This window comes from Plecotus auritus (genome assembly GCF_963455305.1).
Source record: "Plecotus auritus genome assembly, chromosome: 7".
In the NCBI taxonomy this organism is placed as follows: domain Eukaryota; kingdom Metazoa; phylum Chordata; class Mammalia; order Chiroptera; family Vespertilionidae; genus Plecotus; species Plecotus auritus.
This window is the reverse complement of record NC_137774.1, coordinates 164,525,788-164,548,657: the sequence shown is the minus strand read 5'-3', so window position 1 is coordinate 164,548,657 and position 22,870 is coordinate 164,525,788. Positions and strand designations below refer to the sequence as shown.

The following is a 22,870-nucleotide window of genomic DNA, read 5'->3' as shown; positions in this document are numbered from 1 at the left end:
TTCCCACTGACATGATTCTCCTACCTTGTGTCCTGCGGGGAGCAAACTTCAAGAGTTATAAATAGAATGTGTAAACAGGCTTTGGAAACCTGCAGCCAACAGACATATACATTGTTGACAAGGGATATTAACATTTACACACTATTTCAATGGCAAACTCTACTCTCTGTTGCCAGAGACTAAGGGCATAGAGCGCTAGACAGCCACTTAACTAAATATATCCATTGTATTATGTTTGTAGGTTGAGGGCAGTTGCATGGATGTGATTGAAAAGCAGGATGAGCTCTCATGGAATGAGCTCCTACTTACCGAGCAAGTGATTTCTACCCCTCTCCATACCACTCTGTGAAGCCCAACTTGCACTAATGGGAACTCAGGATTGGTGCCATCTTAATTAGTCTCTATTGTCATGACTCAGATTCATTATTTCTAGCTTAAAATGCCACATCATTTCCAGCTTGAAGTATCACAATAACTAACTGTTCTAACCACCTCTATTTATCCCAAATCAGGCTAAAAATTCATCTATTCAAGGATCTAAGGTGCTACTTATTTGAGACTCAAGTTTTATAAAGAAAAATTAATCAAAATATACACATAATATATGTACAAAATCTATGCATTGTAAATGATTAAGAACAGCTTTTCCTTATTATTTCCTGGAGACCAAAATTATATTTAGGGGAAGTGAGATTTTATGGGGTATTATTTCTTTTAATTTTGTTCAGAGCTGTTATACAATACGCCCTCATTAAACTACATAAAGTTTACTATTCAGTGGAGATGTTTATATCATCCACTTAAATTCTGAAAAATATTTTGCAGAAAAACCCTTTGTAATTTTTGATACAGAGTTGTTCTTAATGACAATAATAAGACAGCACTGCTAATTATTTCTTTGGATGAATTTTGGTTTGTGATGATAAAATCATATCATTTGATGGAAGTATCCTCAATTCCAATTATAGGAAACCATATTTAAATTAATTTGAAAACTATGTCACTTTGTTTATATCAGATAAATGTATATAAGGTAACATATTAATTCCTAGTAACTACTGGTAATGGTGGTGGTGATGGTGGAGGAGGTGGTAGTGGTGGTGGTGGAAGTTGTAGAGGTGGTGGTGAAGGGAATAAAGCAGAAAAACAAGAAGTGAAAAACACAAAAGTTGGCCTAGAATTCAATCTGGGTTTTTATTGTTTGACTTGGAAGCGAGATCTCCCATTGCCATTGGAATCCTTGCAATAGTATCCTGGTATTGCCTACAGAAGTGTTAACGGATTGCCACCCTAGATGACACACAGCAAGTTCTCACTATGAATCAGAGACAAGTGAGCAGTCAGTGAAGACAAGCAAGTCTTCCACAGTTCTAATCCTCCTCTCAGGAAACAAAAAGGAAGACAGAACCGTGGTTATTAGCTGATGAGTATGTCTGAGACTTACTAGTAGATATGCAGTCAGTAAGGGGGATACTGGAATAGAGTTTCCAACGAATTAACCAGGAGGGATTTATTGAGCTCCAACTATGTGCTGGGTCAAGCAAGCATCATGGATACAAAGATGACTATGACACTCTCTCTGCCTCAAGGAGCTGATGGATTAATGTTCACAACACAGGGAGATAATATCAAATCTCTGCTCTATAATGTGAATGTAAGGGTAGTGACAATGAGACACTTTCACTTGCTGGGAATAATGAATTAAGGACTCTTCCTGGAGGAAATAACTTAGAACATTGACCACGGAAAGAAGGCTGAGCATAGGGCACTAATTATGTTACTAGCAAAGAAAGTAGGATAATGTGGGCTTAAAATGTAACATGTTTATTGTGCAGGTAGAATTCTAACTTAATATTTAAGCATCGAAAGAAAGAAGATAACTGTGACTAGTTGAGAACTCACTTTTAAATTTTACACACTGGAGCATAAATGATGCTCATGTGCCTGCCATAGTAGGGGACCTCTGCATCCTGGTGCCTGCAAGGAGGTGGGCCCATCTGTCAATGTCCCCAATCCCCCAGGCAGGTAACACAAGTCCCTTCACCAAGACTGGTCCCCAAGGTCTCATCTGGGCAGACTTTCTTTTTTCCTTTAAATATGTTTTTATTGATTTTAGAGAGAGAGGAAGAGGGAAGGGGAGAGAGAGAGAGAGAAGCATCATTATGAGAGACATTGATCGGTTGCCTCCTGCATGCTTCCTACCGGGGATCAATTCCACACCTTGGGCATATGCCCTGACCTGGAATTGAACGAGTTAATTTTGGTGACATTTTGGTCCAGTTCACATGGAGAGTGAGCTGACTCCTCAGAGAACCAAACTGAAATGTGCACACCTGTAAAGATGTAAACGGGCGACTCATAGAAAGTTCCTGTGCAGCGGGGAGGCCAGGTCACATCTGAGCTGACACTTCTGTCCTCTGCTGAGCTGGGACAGGACTGAGCTCTCCTGTTAGCCTGGAGACATGGCTGGCAGAAGCTGTTTGTATGTGGGCGCAGAATGTAGTTCTGGGGAAGAACTCCTGCCCTGTGCACTGTGGCGTGTCTGAAGAGGGAGGAGAGCTAGGCAGTGACTGACAAATGGGGCAGGAAATCTCCAAGGAGAGAACTGACGTGAGTGAGTGAGTGAAAACCAGCCGCCAGGTACCGTGAGCAGGATGCAGTAATGGGGAGCGTGGCCTCAAGGGCCATAATGGGAGCCATGACTTGAATATGTCTCCAGCCCAGCAACCAGAAAGGCACCAGGGAAAGATGGAAAAAGCTATTTTTGTAATGCCTGGGGCATAAGCAGCACTGTTCAGGGACTCCAGAACGAATTGTAATGCAAAGGGCAGTGGGCCATTTTCCCACTCTGGGCCACAAATGGCCTCCTAGCACAGCCTCCTGGGGGCTCAGGGCAGACACCTGTGAGGGCACTTTGCCCAGGGAGCAGCAGGTGAGACCATGACAACCAGCAAAGCAGTGCACGCCGTGCCCAGGTGAGCAGTGGCAACCAGCAGGGGAACTACAAAGCCTGTGAGAGCACCGTGGAGGTTCATGCTCAGCCCAGTGTGTGAAACAGATACTCAAAGCAAACCAGGAACAGCAGCTCTAATGAAGACCTGCGTCTGGCGGGCAGGGCTGTGTGAGGGACATAAATGTGCGACAAACCCAGGGGCTCCTTGAATGATGTATGGAAGCATGCTTGCGTGGATGTGTGCATGTTGGCATGTGTGTGCCTGCATGGCACAGGCATGCTTACATGTGTGTGTGTACATGTCTCTGTAAGCTTGTGCACACCTATGTGTGGGTGTGCATGCTTGTGTGTGCATGCTAGTGCCTTTTATTTTTCAGAGGAGAGAGACGAATGGAAGGTAGTTGGTATTTTAAGTAGATTTTCCTTAACTTCAGTCTCTTTCCTCCCCATCCACATGTAGGTAAATTTATTCCTGTACAGCCCACAGATGCCCTCAAAACTCTGATGCAGGAGACTGCCCTCAACTTACCTCCTTCAACTCTACTGCGGGTGCTCCCTCCCAAAGATTCAATAGTATTTGCATAAAACAGATAACAGCAAAATAAACTGGGTTATATATGACCCAGGTATCCCTGTCCTGGGTACCAACCCCCCAAACTGAAAACATTTATTTATAAAGATATATGTACCCCTATGTTCATTGTAGCATTATTCATGGTATCCAAGACATGGATACAACCTAAATGTCCTTCGATGAATGACTGGATATAGATGTGGTACATATATACAATGGAATACTACTCAGGCAAATAAATTAATGAAATATTGCCATTTGCAACAACCTCATGGATCTTAAGAGTATTATGCTAAGTGAAATAATTTAGACAGAAAAGGATAAAAACCATATGATTTCACTCATGCATGGGATATAAAACAGAAAGCAACAAATGAAGAAACAAAGCAAACAAATTCATAGACATAGACAACAGTATGGTGGTTACCAGAGGGGAAGGATGGGGCACATAGAAGAGGGTGAAGAGGGTGAAGTAGGTAATGGAAGAAGACTAGTGTTTGGGTGGTGAACATACAATGCATTATGCAGATGATGAATTATAGAATTGTACACTTGAAACTTATATAATATTATTAACCAATGTCACCCCAATAAACTTAATTTTTTAAGAAGAAATTAGTAAAGTAAAAAATAAATAAATTGGGAATGGTTAGAGGGGAGACACAATGCCAAGAGTAGCTGTGGGCTGGAGGCCTTGCAAATTTCATGTCAGACAGACTTTTTGTGGCCTAATAATTTTTTAAAAAGTAATTTGCATAGATATAGCTGTTTCCATAGCAACTGAAATAGTGTTATATTACATCACACCCCTAATGGAAGCTTTAGCAAAGCTATGTAGACATGCCAAGGGATAAAAGGACTTTTAATAAGGCCCTGGTGTTTGAAGGTTCATCAGCAAACTGCAAAGTATTCCTTTCCTTTCTAGAACTGTGTGGCTTATTTAAGCAGTGCTGTGGTTTGCTTTTGGGAGAGTTCTCATCCTGGGATTACATGATTATTTATTTCTTTTCAATCTCATTTTCATCAGGTTCAAGTTAAAAATACCTAGTTATGTCTGGCCAGAGTGGCTCAGTTGGTTGAGCATCGTCCTGTGCGCCAAAGGTTGCCAGTTCAATTCCCAATCAGGGAACATACCTGGGTTGTGGCTTCGATCCCCGGTTGGGACACATACTGAAGGCAACTGATCAATGTTTTCTTTCTCTCTCTCTCCCTACTCTCCCTCCTTCCCCTCTTCTAAGCATGTTCTTGAGTGAGGATTTAAAAAAATGCTTAGTCATGCTCAATGTGAAGTTTAAAAATGACAATAAAACTTCACATCTGTGTTTACACACTCCAATAGCCAAGCTAATAGCCAGGGTTGTTTTGCAGAATATTATTAAATTGACAAACTGATTGAAAATCCTAAATGATCCGTGTTTATCGCATAACCACAACTGTGTGTTAAACACAAATTGGTACTTCCTGTTCATTTATTTAACAAGGCATTAGGAAGTCTCCTGAAAGTGGCATGGCAGGTAAAGCAAATTAACACCATCCTGCCTATGAATGTCCTTAACTCATGATGCGCCTGTCGCTGTGGATAAGTGGTCACCTGTATCCGTAGGTGCCTTCAGGGACAAGAGCAGAGAGGAAGGCATCTCTGCTCACCTCTGTCTGGGAAAAGAAGCCCGAAGCTGAGGCTCCACTGCCAAAGAAAAGCAACTGTATTTTGTTTCTTCTCTCTCTCCTTTTCACTCTCTCTTTCGTTCATTGCCCTAACCATGCTCGGAACAAATATAAAATTAAACATCCGCTCCATCCAGACTATGAAAGCACTTAAAAAGCAAAGAACTAGAACAAAAAAAAAAAAAAAAAAAAAAAACGGCTGCAGTTAATATCCAAGACCTCTTTGTATTACTGAACTGCTTTTTGACCTTGGAATCCCTATTTCTCAGCCTTCGATTTCCAAGCACATTACTGCCTCTCACTCAATTTAGACAGAAAGAATTTTGAATGAAGACTATGAGATGGAGGACAATATTTCCTAATCTTAAAAATCTCATAACATAAAAGATTAGGGATGGAAGTCGCCTTTTTACTACTGATACTTATGAATGTAAATATGGTTAAATAATAAATATGCACATGCTCACTGACTTATGATGGGGTTACAACTTGATAAACCCATCCTAAGTTGAAAACAATGTAAGTCAAAGATGCACTTAATACTCCTAACCTACAAAACATCAGCTTAGCCTAGCCCAGTGGTCGGCAAACTGCGGCTTGCGAGCCACTTGAGACCGACACCCCCATTTCTTCTAATGCCACTTCTTCAAAATAGACTCGCCCAGGCCGAAAACCGACTTCTGTGCATGAGCCACGAAGTTTCAATCGCACTGTCCGTGCGCACCCGCACGTGGTATTTTGTGGAAGAGCCACACTCAAGGGGCCAAAGAGCCGCATGTGGCTCACGAGCCGCCGTTTGCCGACCACTGGCCTAGCCTATCTTAAATGTGCTCAGAACACAATATCCAAAAATACAGGCAAGAGAGCGCACCATGGAGCACCTGCTGTGTATCCTCATGATCACGAGTCCTACTGTAGTGGAGGCTCCCTGCTGCCCAGCATCATAGGAGTGTCTACCACATATCGTTAGCCCAGAAAAGATCAAAATTCAAAATTCAAAGTATGGTTGCTTATAAATGCATATAGCTTTCACACCATCAAAGAGTCAAAAAATCCTAAGTTGAACCACTGTAATTTGGGGGCCACCCATATCAGGAAACCACATCAGAGTGCCTGCTCATGTTTGCTCTTAATTAAGTAACTGCGGGGATAAGCTTTGGAAACTATTTGTGAACAGACAGGTATGCCCCTTGAAAATGGGATTGAGTTAATGAATTAAAATCCATTTAAAAAAATAATCAACATGCATGAAATCCAAATGATATGTAGGGCAAGTGGCTCCTTTGGCTCATGTGTACCGTTATTTTAAGTTCTACATGTGTTTGTCCTGGTACTGCTGGACGTGCAGGGCTGAATGCCTTTATGCTCAAGTTTCCATATTTTAAAAACACTTACTTGAAAAAATTCCCATACTTTTAAGTTGGACAACTGTTATTTACACAAAAAATTAATTGTTGCTCACTACTGGAAATTAATGGTATATGCCAGTTTTTTTTCTCATCGAAAAGGACAATGCTGACACTGGAAGTATCTCTACCAATATCTTTTGAAGCAAATCAAGTTCTGTAGAGAATTATAAAGTACCATCCTCACAATTCCCTTCCCCCAAGGTGCTTGGCTTCTACAAGGGTATTAGAGTAAAAGGCAAACATGGATGGAGAGAGAACAGAACTGCTTGAAGCATGCAGTGTTAGACCTTGATGCAAGAAAGGGTCAGCACATACAGAAGGGGCCTATTTTGTGTGGGAGTGTGTGTGCAAGTGTGCACATGCTCAGCCACGCCTGTATAAGAATGATAAAGCAAATTCATTCCAATGAAAGGAACAGGAATTCTATGAGGATGTATGGGGACTTTACCCCCAACTACTTTCTTCACTCGTTTTATTCTCTTCTTTCATTACCTGAAAGCTAGACTCATGTTCATCTTTAAAACCCATCACACACATGACTTTATTCATTCAGTCTTTCTTGATCTCCATTGAGAATTCTCGTTTCTCTTCCATGGTCTCCTGGCCCTTTCTCGGTGCTTGCTTTGTAGAGCAGTTATCCATGCGTGTCCTCTCTCCCACTTGACTGACAACTCCTTGGAGACAGAGCGCAGGTTCACATCATTTTTATATTCAGATCGTCCATTCTGCCTTTCACACAGTGTTGCTCAGACACAGAGTGGAGAACACAGGAAAGAAAGAAGATGGACAGAAAAGCCATCTGCTAAGGACTATGTCCTTATTTTCTTGGACTTAAGAGGTCTTCATGCTACAGGTCCCTGTGTCAAGAAATCGTTTCAGGGAGATTCTTCCTCTGTGAATTCCTTTGGGAGGACACCTAGCTATGGGCAATACAGCTGCTGTGATGGCAAATATACCATCATTCATGATGGACAGCCCATTGGAAGAGTCAGTGAGTAAAGACAACAAAGCTGGTTTCTCCCCACGAGGTTGAGTTTCACCCTCTAAGGAAGGAAGTTTATTTTGAACATTTCATCAGGAATAACAAATAAAAACATCTGTTGGAAAGGATCCAGTGGGGATTTCCACGTTTGTGTACATTAACACTAGTTAATGTAATTTTTGTGATAATTGTAGAGCAAATAGAACAAACTCTCAAACATAATTAGGGAAAAGTGTTTTTAATTAACTTGTAACTAGTGAGTCACAAAGTAGAACTACAAATTGGTTATGCATTGTCAAATCTAACGAGTAAAATGCAGCTGTGCATCTCCATCAGGCAAATAACAAAACAGAACAAAATGCCCTTGGCAATACTTTTCTTTGAACCTTTACAACATTTTGGCACACTCTGAACTTAATTGTAGGTAACCACAGGTACACTTTACATTGCCAGCACCAGTGATCATGGAGAGTAAAAATGAAGATGGCCTCAAACAACCTGATGACACCACATTTAATATGCTGGGATGGGTGTACTGAGGTTCTGATGAAACCCAAAGAGGACTGTAGGGAAGTTGAGGACTATGATAGTTGCAAGCCCCACCCCAGTGAACTGTACCATCAATAACAGTTGCTTACTGCTGGCTGTCAGTTAGGGGGATTGTTGTAGGCAACTTCTGCCACATTTGTTAGAAGTCACTCCACTTTTTATCTCTCATTTAAACAAGCACATTTGAATAAGAGGTAACCTTAAATTCACTCTAATATGTAACTATGACAAATGAGCCACATTTTTTAGATAATTTAGCTACTATCAGCAACAAATTATTTAGGCATCTCTCAAAACACATCCATGCCTCCTAACCCCTCACCACTCAGGTGCCTACCCTGGTTACTGTTGTCCTGGAGAAAATTGAAAGTGATGTTCTTCAAACAAGCATGGTCATGAGAACTGAAAGAGGACCTTGATATGATGTAGATTCGCAGGCATCGAGATTCGAGGCCCAGAACTCTGGGATTTGAGTTTATCACACCTTTTATCAGCCATTGTGCTGGGTGCCCTGAATGTAGTGGTGAGGGGTTAGGAGGCATGGATGTGTTTTGAGAGATGCCTGTTCATGAATGTTTGTTTATCCCATGGATGTGTTTTGAGAGATGCCTGTTCATGAATGTTTGTTTATCCCTTCTTGGGACATAAGAATGCAGAGAACACATTGATTCTCAGGTTATGCACATTGGGGAACAATCTATATATATAAAAGCCTAAGCCACCGAACAACTGAAGGACCTAACAACCGGTCGACCGGTTGTTATGATGTGCACTGACCACCAGGGGGCAAACACTTAATGCAGGATCTGCCCCCTGGTGGTCAGTGCACTCCCACAGTGGGAGCGCTGTTCAGCTGACCAATGGGCACCAGAGACCAGGTTTATAACTGGCACCTCCACAGCAGCACTACCGAGTAGTGGCAGGGGCTAAAACTGGCAGTCCGACATCCCCCGAGGGGTCCCGGATTGCGAGAGGGCACAGGCCAGGTTGAGGGATCCTACCTTGGGCCTCTAGTCCTATCTAATAAAAGAATAATATGCAAATTGACCATCACTCCAACATACAAGATGGCTGCCCCCATGTGGTCAAAGATGGCTGCCCCCATGTGGACACAAGATGGCTGCCACAAGATGGCCAGCAGGGGAGGGCAGTTGGGAGGGACCAGGCCTTCATGGGAGGGCAATTGTGGGCGATCAGGACAGCAGGGAAGGGCAGTTGGGGGTGACCGGGCCTACAGGGAAGGGCAGTTGGGAGGGACCAGGCCTGCAGGGGAGGGCATTTAGGGTTGACCAGGCCTGCAGGGGAGGGCAGTTAGGGGCAATCAGGCTGGCAGGGGAGTGGTTAGGGGGTGATGAGGCTGGCAGGCAGAAGCAGTTAGGGGCAATCAGGAAGGCAGGCAGGTAAGCAGTTGGGTGCCAGCAGTCCTGGATTGTGAGAGTGATGTCTGACTGCCCATTTAGTCCCGATCCCTAAATGGGCAGTCGGACATCCCTCGAGGGGTCCCAGATTGGAGAGGGTGCAGGCTGGGCTGACGGACACACCCCCCATGCACAAATTTCATGCACCGGGCCTCTAGTAAGAATATATTATAAGACAGGAAATAATGTGATATATCAGTTCTAGAAACTTACACTGGTGCCCTACTCTCTGGCAGTTGTAGTCAAAAAGGCTTACAAGATTGATGTACACAGTCAACAAGTCTCTTACCAGAATACTAGTATAAACTAGCGTAAACTACAACTCCCTTAAAAATGTTTTATATCAAAATGTCTTACTCATTGGAACACAGGTGCCACAATCTTGATCATTAATAAGAGAGCCACACCCTAGGGAAGTGTGATCTGTGACTGGAAGGAGGCTGGGTTTCTGATGATGGGACAGAGAGACACTGTCACACTAGAACACTGACCTCCATACTTTATTTATGGGAGAAAGAAAGAAACTCACATCTAAGTTAACACACCATTATTAGGTCTTTTCATTTCTGTTAAATTGAACTTCAATCCCATCACTTTCTAATCTCCTTAGCCTGCTTCATTTATTGTCATAGCACTTGCCATTCCCTGAAATTATAGATTTATTGTCAATCTTGTTCACCACACACACCCTCCAGGAAGGCAGGTCTCTGAGTTTTAAACATGAAACATTCCACAATGGTTCTGCTAATGGATATTGAAATTACACTTCATGTCTTCATATAGTTCACTTCTTTTTATATAAGTTAATTGAAATCCAAGACCCCTCCCAACTGTGCCCTTTCTTTCTCACTTTCTCCATCTGGCTCATTGGAACACAGGCACCACCACACTGGCAATTAGGAAGGGGTTTCTAGGAATGGTCTACCGCTAGAAGGGACCTGGGTATTCAACTCCTATATTCTAAGCACCTCAAACTCACTGCCACATAGTAGACACTCAACTAACATTTGTTTAATGAATGAATAGGTTAGACACACTGCCTACAGAGCTGTTTCAATCTCTAGGATTAAGAGTGGGGGTGGCCCTAGCCGGTTTGGCTCAGTGGATAGAGTGTTGGCCTGCAGACTGAAGGGTCCCAGGTTCCATTCTGGCCAAGGGCACATGCCCGGGTTGTGGGCTTGATCCCCAGTAGGGGGCATGCAGAAGACAGCCGATCAATGATTCTCTTTCATCATTGATGTTTCTATCTCTCTCTCCCTCTCCCTTCCTCTCTGAAATCAATAAAGAAATATATTTAAAATAAAGAGTGGGGTCCTAACCAGTTTGGCTCAGTGAATAGAGCGTCGGCCTGCGGACTCAAGGGTCCCAGGTTCGATTCCGGTCAAGGGCATGTACCTTGGTTGCGGGCACATACCCAGTAGGGAGTGTGCAGGAGGCAGCTGATCGATGTTTCTCTCTCATCGATGTTTCTAACTCTCTATCCCTCTCCCTTCCTCTCTGTAAAAAAATCAATAAAATATATATTAAAAAAAAAGAGTGGGGGTGGACAGGAAGTTAATGATTTGAATTTCTTAATTTGATTAGACTTGGCCTGGTTGGAGAGAAAATTAGGAATCAGATCTACTGCTGAGGATTGTTGGTTTTTGCCCTCTGCATTTGGCATAACTGGGCTATCTGCTATAAAAAGATAACTCCAACACAGAATGTGTGAAATGCATAGCTGGTTATAAGATGAACAGGGGCCAAGAAGCAGACCAAACACAAACAATTCTCTTTTCCCCCCTCCAGGGATCCATTAGAATTAACAGCACTTGGCTGCTGGGGAATGATTCTTCCCCAGGCCTGCTGTTTCCTCCTGTGAATGAAGCATAATTAATGTAACACAGGCCTCTCCTACCCCTTCCCTCATTCTTCCCCTGGGAGATAGAGGGACTTACTCAAGTCATTTGTGGCCATGCATGGCTTGGCTCAACTCTGTCTTGAGTTGAGCCCCCAGGAACACCGGTTCTCCTGATCTCCATGGGATGTGTCCTGGGGGTTGCCCTGACCCAACTGCCGCCTGTGCATTGGTGAATACCTCTGCCTAATTCTTGGCAAACGGGCCTAGAAACTGGCCTCCAACAGTACTAGTAATTACTGGAATGGGTTAATAATGTGGCTTCCACCTTCATTTTGTTCAGAACTAGGCTATGGAAGAGAGGGTGCAATAGACAGTCCTATAAACTATGGCCTGGGGGCTAGCCATCTGCTTTTATACAAAAAGTTTTATTGAAACATAGCCATGCCCATTTGTCTACATATTATCTACTGCTGTTTTCACCCAATATCGATAGAACTGAGTTGTAACAGAGACCCTGTGGCCAGCAAGCTAAAATAGTTACCATCTGACTCAAAACAGAAAAATTTGCCAACTCCTGACCTGGAATCCTGAGGAGTGTTAGAAATGCATGATGCCACTAGAGCAATGTTTCCAGGTAGGAGAGCAAAGGGAAAGTACAGTGCAGGCAGGACTCTATTCTACATACATTCAAAAGCAGAGTGTCTACCTGAGGAAGAGGGCTCAATAGGTAGAAACTCAACTGAGCCTTCTGGAAAATTACAGGGGACTAGTAGAGGGAAATGAGCCATAGAAACACATCCCATCACAGCAGTGAAAAGGGGCGACTGGAGGATGAGGACCTCAGAGCCTGAGCACGAACAAGCACAGGTTTCTGTAACACCAAGAGCAGCCTCAGTTCAGGACTGATGAGGTGACTCTGCAGCCTTTGTAGGGATAGGTGATCTCATGACTTCACAGTACAAAGCAGAGAAATAGCTGTTGTAACACAGGATGGAGGGATGCCTGTTAACAAGCAATAGTGGAAGTCGTGTCACACATTCCCTGCAGCAAAGAGGGTGCCAGCCTCTAAAGGTTGCAAGATGACAACCATGTTTATAATTCCATTTTCCTAAAGAATAGAAAATATGCATGGATAGACTCATTTTCCCTGTACCTGGTGAATGCAAAATGCATAACCCTTTGCTGGGACTCTTTCTCCTGGTTAAGTTCACAGACTGTGGACTCTGGAAGCCAGGCACCATCAGACTGGCCTCACCTGAGTGACTAAATCCAAGGAGATCTCCATTTATTCTTCTTCCCTCTGCTACTGTGGATGACAGAATAATGGGTGTCCAAATGTGTCCCCATCCCCATCTCCAGAACCTGTCAATATGTTACCTTATAGAGCAAAAGGGACTGTGAAGATGTAATTTAAGGATGGGGAGATGGGGAGATTATCCTGGAGATTATTCCAGATTTTCCAGGTGGGCCCGATCTAATCCCATGGCTCCTTAAAAGCAGAGAACCCTTCCTTGCAGCAGTCCAAGGGAAATGTGACCATGGAAGATTTATCAGAGACGCAAGGTTGCTGGCTTGGAAGACAGTGGAAGTGGGTCACTAGTCAAGAAACGTGGGCAGCCTCCAGAAGCTGAAAAAGGCAAGAACTGTCCCCTAAAGTCCCCAGAAAGAAACACGGCTCTGTTGGAATTTTGATTTTAGCCCAGTGAGACTTGTGTTGGACTTCTAAACTCCCAGACTGGGAGAAAATGAATTTGCATTTTTTAAGCTGCTAAATGTGTGGCAATTTGTTGTAGCAGCAATAGGTAACCAATGCAGACGTAGCTGAGTGGCTGCTATGGCCTCAGCTAGAACTGGTTTCTGGGTATATATGTGTCTAGGGTAACTGCTCTTAGGGCGTGGGATGGCTTCTTTTCTGAAGGTGATGGCCATGGACCAGGGTTCATGAACACCCTTGGACAGTGAGTTAAGTGGGAGTTGACACTGAAATAATGCAGCGTTTGAGGTCCTGAAAGTATGGCACCAACTCCAGTGTGAGGCAGCCCCACTTTCTAAAGAAATCAGACCTCAAAGAGGCACAGAGAATCCTTATGGTAAAGACTGTGCAGAATAAAGTTGGGAAAATGATTTTTCCACTTTAACTTAAAAATTGTGGACTTTGAACTTAAACACAATGGCAAAGAGATATTGATTTTTAGACTTTAATTCCTTTGAACTTTAATGTCTTTGGGCTTCAACATAAAAGTGGATTTGAACTTTGATATTTAATTCCTCCTTGGAAATTTTTTATTTGGTGGGGTTTACATTAAAATTCAGAGCATCTCTACATTGCTGGTGTTTCATTACTGGTTGTCTCTAGTCATTTGTATCTTTATGATGCTGTTTAAACTTATTGCAGAACCTCTGATATGCTATACTGGACATTTCGGATAAGAGATATATTTGAGTTTTAAAGTTTAAATCTTGGGAGCACATTGATCCTGGACTTGATTTAAATAATGTGCTATTTTGACCCACTTCAGCACCTCTTGGTATAATAAATAACATGCCCACCAGGACTCCAGGTCATCACCAAAAGGCCCCAGGAAGACGAAGGAAAGACTATCTTGACAAAATGCTTAGCTCTTGCTTTGGAGATGTGAGCCAGGCCTCTGGGCGATCATAGCAAATAGGATAAGAGGGGGAAAAACAGACTGGAAGATGTTAGTGGGGAAAATGCTTCTCTGTTCCAATGTCTTCTTCCATGAAAGATATCTAAATAACATTACACCCAGCCGAAACCGGTTTGGCTCAGTGGATAGAGCGTCGGCCTGCGGACTGAAAGGTCCCGGGTTCGATTACGGTCAAGGGCATGTACCTTGGTTGTGGGCACATCCCCAGTGGGAGGTGTGCAGGAGGCAGCTGATCGATGTTTCTCTCTCATCGATGTTTCTAGCTCTCTATCCCTCTCCCTTCCTCTCTGTGAAATATCAATAAAATATATTTAAAATAAATAAATAAATAAATAAATAACATTACACCCAGGACTCCATTTGAAATAGTAAGCCTATACTTGGCTAACAGACCTAAAGCAGTGCCTCCAATGTGGCTTCTATCAGCAACAGAGATAGTATGTAGTAATATTTACACTTTGTCTTATCGAACTGTTCAGAACTCATGCAGGGAATATATTCCTTATTAGGGACATAATGGAATAAAGAAGACAATGGAAGGAGTAATTCAGCAGATGAGAAATTTCATCACATTTCTGCACGATACAAAAACAGGGAGGTGAGTTGGGCAGGTAAAAGTGAGGGGAGGCCAATATGGCCCAGGATATGCAGAAAGGGGCCTCTGTCCTGATGACCCAATGATGGCTGGCTGTCCTGGTGGACAGGAAAGACTCATGCTCAGAGAAGATAGGCATGAGTATGTACAAATGAGAAGGGAAGCTATGGAAGGGTGACTGATTGAAGCAAACAATGGCCCACCTTCTCATTCTCCACTCCTACCTAGGTGGCAAGAACACCTAGCTGCCAGTAAGTTATTGACTCTTCCCTCCAGGCCACACAAATAAACAACTCAGAAGAATATTTCCAAAGAGGTTGAATGCACTGGGAGAGAAATAAAAAGCTGAGCATTAGAGAAAAGTCTTCCTCATTCAGATACTTCAAGGACTCCCCAGCACACAAGCTCACGCCTACCTGCTCACCTGGAGTTGAGCTCAAAGTTAACAAGCTTCACCAACGTGCCCAAAGCTCAAATCCTCTATTACTCTTGTTTTAATGAGGAGAGAACTGAGGGTCTCTACACCTTTAAAGGAATCCTGAAAAAAATGAAAAAGACTCCTATAAAGACAAACAGAAAAAAATGACACCAGAGAAAAGTGAGATGATTCATGATAAAGAGAAAAACAAACCTCAGTTCTAAATAACATCCTTAGGGAAATTCAAGAATAATTTCTATGCATAAAATAAGAACAGAGGTTATTAAAAATAGCACAGCATTTTAGAAGTACAGAAATAATGATGATATCTCCCTAGATCCCTGCCCTCCGAAAGTCCCTCATAGATAAATTGAGGAAAATGTTGGATACTTGAAAAATCTCCCAGAATGTATGATAAAAAGGATGAGGGCTCCAAATTATCTAAGAAAATTTAATAGAGGAAAAATCCATGAGGTTCAAAATCTAAAAAACAATAATTCCAGAGAGGACACAAAAAGTGGACAAATTTTTAACAAAAAAACAAGACAATTTTCTGACACTGAAGGCCATGATTCTTTAAATTGGAAGTATCTGATACCAATGACTTTTTAAAAAGGCACAAACCTAATTATATCATCACAGGCTTTTTATAGTATTAAGATTAAAATTAAAATATATAAAATATTCACTAGAAAAATAAATGTCTATCATCCATATCCAATACCAGTCATGTATGAAGATGCAATACGGACATTTTCACAATTTCATCTTCTAAGCACATTTTTAAAGAAACTTACAAGAGAATAAACCAAGAAAGAGGAAGGTATGGAATCTAAGAGACAGAAGTTCTAGACCAGGAGAGCTGTGCAGCAAGTCTAGAGAGCAATCATCCAAATCTGCCCCAAACAGAGGATTCTGGTAGTGAGTGAGAATCTTTGGAATTGATGATGATTGAAATCATGGACGAAGCTGAGTTGATGCGCATTAGGTTGATGGAGGATGCATTCAGACATGATGCTAGAAATGTTCTTCTTTGACAAGCATCACACTGGATCCATGGTGGTGGGGGCAAATGTGACTGTTAGGCCCCACATAGATCTGCTCTTCTACTATAATGCAAAGACTGGTCTCTAGCTTTCAAGTCCTTGAATCAAGCTACAGAAAATCTTGGAAGATTGACTTTGGTCACAGAAGAGATGGCAAATGCAGTCAACCCTGACAATATAAAAGTCAAGTATGGTGACAGAGGTTGTGAATATGAAGGGTGAAAACATAGGAGAACTAACACCCTTATCTTACAAAATGAGCAATAAGAGAAAAAGTCCGAGTTAGATGAAAAAACTAGAGACTTATCTTTAAGGTTACTGATTAAATTTGCAAAAGGACCAAAAATAATGATCCCACCATTTTGGTAAGAAGAAGAAGACATAAGTGATGAAAATGAAAAAAAATTCTCCTCTATCATAATTGAAAATCAATATGAAAGCCCATGATAATTGATTTAGAGTAAAATACACATATTATTTAAATACATGAAATAACCATGAGAAAAAGAAAAAAAAAAAAACAAAACCCACAAAGGAAAACAAAGCAAAAGCTAAGGCCAAATTACTGTGAGGGATCTGGGAGGACAGATAATGCTGTTTTCATTATAAGCATTTTCATACTATTTTATTTTTGGACCATATATATCTATTACTCTGATTGAAAAAAGTAAAAGAAGATAATGCATCTAATTGTCACCTTTGCTGCTTCCAATCCTTCACAAGTAGTTGCTTTAAGAAGATGAATTAAGAAATCAGGCCAATAGGGACCCATTTATTTTAAACACAGTGATACTATTAAACCGTCATAGTTTTACATTTATTTGCTTTGCTTTATTTCCATGACCAGTAAATGTGTTTGCTCACTTCTGGAAAAAGGGGAATGAGCAGTCTGGATTTAGGTCTGTATTAGCTGCCTAGAGCTGCCATAACAAAGTACCAAGGACTGAATGACTTAAACAGGAACTTGATTGTCTCACAGTTCTAGAGGCTACAAGTGCAAAATCAACATGTCACCAGGGTTGTTTTCTTTTGAGGGCTGTGAGGAGAACCTGTTCTATGCATCTCTCTGAGCTTCTGATGGTTTTCAGGCAATATTTGGTGTTCCTTGCCGTATGGAAGCATCACCTTGATCTCTGCCTTCATCTTCACATGGCATTATCCCTGTACGTATCTGTGTTAAAATTTCCCCTTTTCATAAGGACATGGGCCTTATCTGATTAAGACTTCACTCTTCCCTAGTATGCTATCATAACTAATTACATCTGAGTCACATTTTGAGGGACTATGGATTAGCACTTCAACCTGTGAATTTTGGGGGAACATAGTTCAACTTATAGCAGAACCCTTTGGAGACTAAGCAACTGACCTAAAACTACTAAGTGAAGTAGGTAAAGTGAGCTCTGTCTCCTTAATTAAAGGAAAGACTATTTGGGGCTGCAAAGCATAAGATCAAAGAATACACTCCACCCTTGAAGAAGTAGAAATCATAAGGACTCTTGCTTTCAACTAAAATAAAACTTATTTATTAAGTTTTATGGTTCAATAAAACCTGTTTTATTATGATTTGTAAAGCACTCTGAAATCTTTAGTTGGGCATTTCAAAATTTAGGTTGATTATTTCCATATTTACAGAGAGAAAAATTATATTAGTCAAGCCCAAAGGACACGCAGCATTTCTAATCAAAGTTTATTTGCTTTGGCGCATTTCAAGTATTGGCTAGCATATAATGGCTTCAACTGGATTTTAATAAAATTCTGATCATCATCTCACAGCAAGGAAGAAAGTTATTTATTGCAATGCCTAACAGGCACTATCCATTCTACTGTGAACAGATAGGGCTGTGCAAACAGGCAGCTGTTTTTTAAAGCATGCATGTTTGCGTTGAATGTAAATGTATGTAAATAGTTCAATTTTAATATTTTATTATTGTTCAAACAGTTTGCCAAAGAATACTCAGTAAATAATTTAAAGCTATACAAGATCATTCCTTTCTTTTAGTCTTTTATTGCTTATAATTTGGTACTCTAGATTACTCTGTATATAGAACCTAGATCTAATCTAAAATCTGGTTTATAAACATGCTTGATTATAAAACAACAACACTAAAACTGTTCTTTTGAATATTTGTTTACAAAATACCCTAGTTTGTAAATATCCAGAGAGGAATTCAAAGCTCATTATCCCCCTATGTTTTCAGCACATTTGTTTTCATGCTTTTGCTTATACGCAGTGTGTCCTAATGGGGCTCCTGGAATGTCCTCGGTGCTTACTCCTTGCTGAACTCTATATTAGTTCCACTGGAGAATTACAAAGGAAGTAATATTTGTTACTTTTAAATCATTGCGTTTTAAAATTTTTGTATACATATATAACCTAATTCCCAAAAGGATTTGGGGGGTGGGGGGAGGGAGCTTGTGACAACAGAAATGAAGAAAGCCTCTTTACTCTTACTCTCTGCTCTACACTCCAGAGCCATTGACTCCCTTGCTGTTCACCTAGTTAAGATTCCAAAATGTGAATATGTTTGTCCTTTTAATATTTAGCTGCCAGGACCATATGGTTCAACAATTCAGAACAGGGGCCCACCCATCGCAGTGGGCACTGGTGTTAGTTATGAGCATGCCTGTGTGGGTGTGGGCAACTAACGCCAACCCTGCACATGCAGAAGTGTAAAGTTTAGCACACACCTGACCCTGTAGAAATGCAAAAGCATTTGAGAAAAGACAGCTAAGGATGACCTTGAGGTTAAATCGGTTTGGCTGTACTAAAACACTGGATTCCCCCAGCTCTGTGGGAGCCCACTGATTCCAAGCTCTCATAGCTCACTTTGGCAGATGACCACGGGCTGGTATAGATGAACATGACTCTCTAAGGCTTTTTGAGGTGCATTCATTTGCCTCATTTTACCTTTTGCATCAGGCAGTGGAGTAGTCAGCTTTGGCTAGATGTGCATCACTAATGCTGGGTCTAAGCAGATGTCTGCCAGTGTGGATATTTTGAAGGCTTTGTCATGACTTTGTTACTTAAAGCGATTTGTCTCACAGTGGAATGTTCTTATAGATGCTCATTTCTGATTTCCATTTCTAGAGTGGTAGCTTGACCAAAGTGCTTGTTGTTTTTCAATAGGATCCATCATGGCAAAAAGACATGACAATAATCTTTAAGGGTGTAAATTTAAGAAAAGATGCTGATGCTAGGAGTCTTGAACCAAGATTGAACAAAATTTATAACTCCGGCTTGAGTAATGTACTTCCTTAAATAGACAAATTCACACAGACTTCATCAGCATAGCTACAAGAAAATCTTAGAGCCAAGTCAGAGGTCAGTGGAATCCTGGATAATGAAAACATCCACTTTTGAGAGCCAACCTTGCAAACCACTGGCAAAATACTTGTTTGAATGGGAAAGTTTGATGAACCCAAAACCAAATATCACCCAGAACAGCCATGTGTATAACTAAGAAGAGCAATCTGAAATCACATGTTGAGGACACCCATGTTGTTAGTACTCCAACTAAAACTGCACGCTTTAAAAGTGAGGGATGATAGTGAATGGCTGATGTTTACTGTGTCCATATGTGTCCCAAGAAAGGTATGTGCAAAATGCTTTACATGTTTTCATTCATTAATCCTGATGGCTCTAAGAGGTGGTTTTGACAATTTTCTCTGTTTTACAAAACTCAAAAGTTCTATGTTTATGGAAAGGCTTTCTCATGTTCACAATTGAAAAGTTCCTTAATATTTAATAGCATATAACGTTGGGACTTTGTAGACATAAATTTTTTATAACTGAAATGAACTGTTAAATATGATAAGTTCTCTGTTGTTAACCACAGTATAAACCAGAATATATACCTTCTTAGCAATAACTCAGATACAAGGCTCTTTAATCATCATTATTTTTTTTCAAACCATAAGGGAACATTTATTTACAAAATCAGAGGTAGAAGAAGTAATTCATAGAAGAAATGGGCTTAGGAAACAAGTTATAGAGGTAAAGGAAGGGCCCTTGGAGCTTGAGTGAGGAATACAATGGTCCCTTTAATCATTATTAATGCCATTCTAATGATGACCTGTGGGTACTAAGTCAAATGACAAAGACTGAAATATGGTCACATAATTTTAGTGAGGGTTATGTTTATGGGATTATAATTATTGAATTTGATCAGTCTCCATGTGTTACATTGAATATGCTCTTAGTCATTTGTTTCATCATTTGCCAACACCTACTTGAACTGCCTATGGCTGTTAGCCCTCGGAGAGGTCTGGACTCTCCACATTTGTTATTATGCTGGAGAATGGAAATTGATCTTGACAGTCATGCTATTAATAAGGATTCTAACCTGTGACCAGCTCCCGGATCTCCAGGTCGGTGGTCTTTCGGAGTAACCTCACCAGCGCTGGGATGCCACCACAGTTTTTCAGAGCAATCTTGTTGTCATCGTTGGCCTTCCCATACACCAAGTTTCTCAAGGCTCCGCAGGCACTACGGTGGACTTCTGTCATCCGATGATCCAACAGGTCCACCAGGAGCTGGATGCCTCCTTGTCTCCGTATCTGAAAGAACAAAGGACACACCTTGTGCCTTAGAGAGGAAGCTTTCTTAAATCAAAACGGTTTTTTCATGTGAAGTAGCTGCTGCAATTAATTGCACTGAACTGAATTAAGGCACAGAAACAGAAAAGAAAACAAATGTGTGCTATCATTAGATTTTATTGCATTTACTTGCTTTAATATCCTACTGATAAACATTCAAATGCATTTCCTTTCAAGCTATGGAATTTTGGAAAGATTTTAACTTTCTAATGGATTTCAGACCCATCTCTCTGTAAAAATATGCCCACATACTAAGTACTCATGGCATGAAGCAGATGGAGGACCAAGAGAATGCTTCTCACTCCTAAGACTAATCACATTTAACCACTATCTTAAAGGGCTGCAGAACTGATGTACAAAATGTTAAAATTATGCTTGATAGGGAAATGCTCCCAATGTTTCAAAGGAACCAAAAACTAAATGAGAAACCAGAAGATTTCATACAAGTATGTTCATCTGAGAAGACCTGGAAAATAAAGCCACTCGCCATGAGAGCTAGTCAGAACACTAAGACCTAGTGCTTAATGTAGGTATTTGATTAATAGCAACAACAAAATCAATTTTGGTGTTCTTTTACCCATAGAAATTTTGATTTTTTGATAAAAACATACATTGCAATATGTTTATAGATTGTGTTACCCTTTAATTTTTTAGACCAATTAAAAAATTTAAAGCAAAAAACTGGCTAGTTAACATACAGACTACTTTGTACAAAGCTGTACTTGAATATTTCTGCATTTATATGAAATAAATAACACGATCCATTCAGTAATATTGTTTTCTTTGTTTAATTTCAATATTCCTCAGGAATTGAAGAATTGTAAGTTGGCATGATAGAGTATAATATGGCACCTTCCTTACTTAGTTTTCTTATTATAGAAAATCCATTCATCCCATATGTGCTGGGGCACGTGGCTCAATGCCCCAATTCTTTCAAAGATGCTCAGATCCCACTTTCTCTATGAAAATACTCCAACCACAGTATTTACCACTGCAATCTGAACCATATCCCCCACCCCAATCCAGCATTCTTGTTTTAATTTAACCTGTTATAGAATTCTTTATAGCACTTGTCATGTTCTAACTTCATTGTTATGGCTATTGTTATTGTCTGTCTTCTGCTAGAATTATGTTCTTGAAGGGCAAGTCTGTTTCATTCACTGATAAACTCCATCCCTATCCCAAGTGCAAGGCCAGGCGCAGAGTAGATTTTCAATAAATAATGAATTAGGAGAGAAAGTATATTACTTGTTACAGTAGTGTTTCTCAGATTAGCTAACACTCAGGTTTTCAAAATCCAGTAATATCCCTCCTCAAAGGAAATAAAAGACCAGACCCTCTGTGACCAGGTCAGAAATATCTCTGGGGGCTACAGCAGACCTTCCCACACCAGCTTACAAATAAAATGATATAAGATGGGACATCTGATGATTCAGAATATGCCTGTAGGAATTATTTTCATCCATCAATAAAATAAAAACACAAAAAAAATTGTAATACTTAGAACTCACAGATTCTACATCTATGGAAAACATGAATGTCTTTACTTCCTGTAAGAACAGAACAAGAAAAGGAAGAGGGAGGGCCTGGTTGTTAAGGGAATTAATTTCCCTGAGGTACCTGCACAGTCTATAATAGTGACAGCACCCAGGGAAGGTGACTAAATGGCTTACTGGGTTAATTTTAAACAGAGAGAAAGGATCGGAAAACAACTTTTTCCCAATTTGCAGTTTTACTAAGGACCTGTTTGGCACCCATCCAAGGGAGATGAAAGTTTTTACCACTGTATACATGTGTCTTTGACATACAGCTGGGCAATAACATCACCTTTATTATAATACGTCAGGAGGGATGTTCCACTTTTACAAAAAAGTTAAACTATAAATGTCATTTTCTCTATGTGTGTATTTGCATGTGTGTGCTTTACTTAAACATTCTCTGGGTTTAGCTATCTTAATAATGATGAAACCATGAAAAAGAGGTAATAAAACCATTCTCACAGTTAACCAATTGGTTATATATTGAAAGTAGATGGTATAGTAAATCTATTTTATCTATAGATTAGCTATATTATTTATTATAGTTAATATTCTTAACTTATGATAATATATTCTCATTAATACAACATAATGAATCAAGATATTAAAATATTATTG

At 40.6% G+C, this 22,870-nt stretch overlaps 1 protein-coding gene across 7 annotated transcripts in view; it reads right to left on the bottom strand.

Annotated features, from left to right (window-relative positions):
- The window catches only part of CTNND2 (catenin delta 2), an 804,920-nt gene that overhangs the window by 167,229 nt on the left and 614,821 nt on the right, over positions 1–22,870 (bottom strand). For all 7 annotated transcript variants that reach the window (XM_080680431.1, XM_080680434.1, XM_080680433.1 and 4 more), the window contains one exon: positions 20,462–20,675. In XM_080680431.1, coding sequence (XP_080536557.1) covers positions 20,462–20,675 — 214 coding nt within the window. The remainder of the gene's footprint in view (positions 1–20,461; positions 20,676–22,870) is intronic.